The following is a 2465-nucleotide window of genomic DNA, read 5'->3' as shown; positions in this document are numbered from 1 at the left end:
GCATGTTCTCACTCATAGGTGGGAACTGAACAATGAGATCACGTGGACTCGGGAAGGGGAACATCACACACTGGGGCCTATCATGGGGAGGGGGGTGGGAGGAGGGATTTCATTGGGAGTTACACATGATATAAATGATGAATTGATGGGTGCTGAAGAGTTGATGGGTCCAGCACACCAACATGGCACAAGTATACATATGTAACAAACCTGCACGTTATGCACATGTACCCTAGAACTTAAAGTATAATAAAAAAAAAAAAAAAAGAAAGAAAAAAAGAAATTGATGCTCACTGTAGAAACAACAGAAAATGCAGGTGAGCAAAAAGAACAAAATAAAATCCTTTGTAATATCATGAAAAAAAAAAAGACTGATATTGGATTGAAAGAGATGTCAGATATTTAAAGCATTCTAAGAAACTTTTCAAAATCTCTCCACAGTTATTCAAGTAAGATTATAACATATAATTATATTTTTATCATTTTTCCACAAATTCAGGGTGAACTTGAAAAGCTGACATTCCTAGGATCTCTGTCTTCTCTCAGCCGAGCTTTACCTTATGATGAAACCACAGAATCATTCATTCACAGCCACATAGCAGACATTGTGCATACCTTAAATGTAAGTATTATGACCTTATCACAAATGACTGGGATCACATAAATTCAGTGACTTGGCCGAAGCATTTTTTTAGTGGCTTCACCTATGTTATCAATTCACTTGAACTCTTCTTATATCAGTATCTCCACATGGAGGAGCAGTATTCACGGCTACCCCACACATGTAATCACCCTCGAAAACCAATTAAAAGAAGAGTAGAAAGGACAGGAACAGCATTTGAATTTCTCAGCAAGGCCAATGCTACATTCTCATGAATCAAGCAGTAGTTCCCAGACAGTCACTATAATCAAATGCCTAGGTTCGGGTGACAGCCCTGCCTCTTTATAACTGTGAAACTGTAGGAAATCACTTCACTTCTCAATGCCTCCGTTTCCTCCCTTTAAAACAAGAATAGCTATATCTACTTCACAGAGCTATTGTGACCATTAAATTCAAAATAAATATAAGCCATGTACCTTGGTACTTAACACACATGATGCATTTAAGAAACATGACTGTATTATTGTTATCATATTTTCTGCTATTTGTACTTACTCCAGCCACACTCTGCCACCAACTCATCCGTTCATTCACTTATTAAGTGCCTGACAGTTCCAGGAACTGTCTTGGGAATTTGGGCTACAAAGACAAAGAAGACAAAATCCCTATTTATGCAGCTAAGCAAGGTATAATAAAATGTCACAGGGACTGTGACAAGTTTAAATGGGCATATGGGGGTCACAGAGGAGAGAGTGAGTGGTCAGTTCCATGTCAAAGGATCCAGAAGGGCTTTGCAAAGGAGCTGATGCATTCAAGCAAGTACTTCTTGGTGCTTTAGTTTTCTCATCTGTGAAATGTCTCCTTTAGTTTCTCTAAAGCTTTAAAATTCTGATGTTGAAATTTCTTACATACTCCAGGAATATGAGTAGTTCTTTCTCATATCACAGATCTATAAGGCTGATTAGACTGATAGCTTTTATCATTCAAGGCTAACCAGCTAACAGTTTTAAGTAATGGACAGTTACCAAGGATCTTCTGTATCTAAGCACACTGTGGTGCTTTGATAAAGGTTACACATTTCCTGGAAACCTTAATCCTTGCCCTTGAAGGGTTTAGGATCCATCTGTAAGTAGCTACACTTCAAAAAGTAAATAGGTTGAGAACTATTCCAAATAATACATTAAGAAGAACAGCATGGGCTGGGCGCGGTGGCTCAAGCCCAGCGCTTTGGGAGGCTGAGACGGGTGGATCACGAGATCAGGAGATCGAGACCATCCTGGCTAACACGGTGAAACCCCGTCTATACTAAAAGTACAAAATACTAGCCGGGTGAGGTGGCAGGCTCCTGTAGTCCCAGCTACTCGGGAGGCTGAGGCGGGAGAATGGCGTAAACCCGGGAGGCGGAGCTTGCAGTGAGCCGAGATCCGGCCACTGCACTCCAGCCTGGGCGACAGAGCGAGACTCCATCTCAAAAAAAAAAAAAAAAGGAGAACAGGATGATATAATACAGATTTAACAACAAAACGTGGCAGCTCACGCATGTAATTCCAGCACTCTGGGAGGCCAAGGTGGGCGAATCACTTAAGGTGAGGAGTTTGAGAACAGCCTGGACAACATGGTGAAACCCTGTCTCTACTAAAAATACAAAAATCGCCAGGCATGGTGGCAGGTGCCTGTAATCTCAGCTTCTCCTGAGGCAGGAGAATCGCTTGAACCTGGGAGGTGGAGGTTGCAGTGAGCTGAGATGACACCACAGCACTCCAGCCTGGGCAACAGAGCGAGACTCTGTCTCAAAAAAAGAGAGAAACAAACAAACAAACAAACAGTTTGAGACCAGTTTGGGTAATGTGGTAAAACTCAATCT

The 2465-nt window shown here is 41.5% G+C and overlaps 1 protein-coding gene across 1 annotated transcript in view; it reads left to right on the top strand.

Moving 5' to 3' along the window:
* The window catches only part of MROH8 (maestro heat like repeat family member 8), a 56190-nt gene that overhangs the window by 14956 nt on the left and 38769 nt on the right, over positions 1-2465 (top strand). The window contains exon 4 of the mRNA XM_017859088.1: positions 500-622. Coding sequence (XP_017714577.1) covers positions 500-622 — 123 coding nt within the window. The remainder of the gene's footprint in view (positions 1-499; positions 623-2465) is intronic.

This window comes from Rhinopithecus bieti, unplaced genomic scaffold, assembly GCF_001698545.2.
Source record: "Rhinopithecus bieti isolate Rb0 unplaced genomic scaffold, ASM169854v2 scaffold_38981, whole genome shotgun sequence".
Lineage (NCBI taxonomy): Eukaryota > Metazoa > Chordata > Mammalia > Primates > Cercopithecidae > Rhinopithecus > Rhinopithecus bieti.
This window is presented reverse-complemented; position numbering and strand designations above follow the sequence as displayed.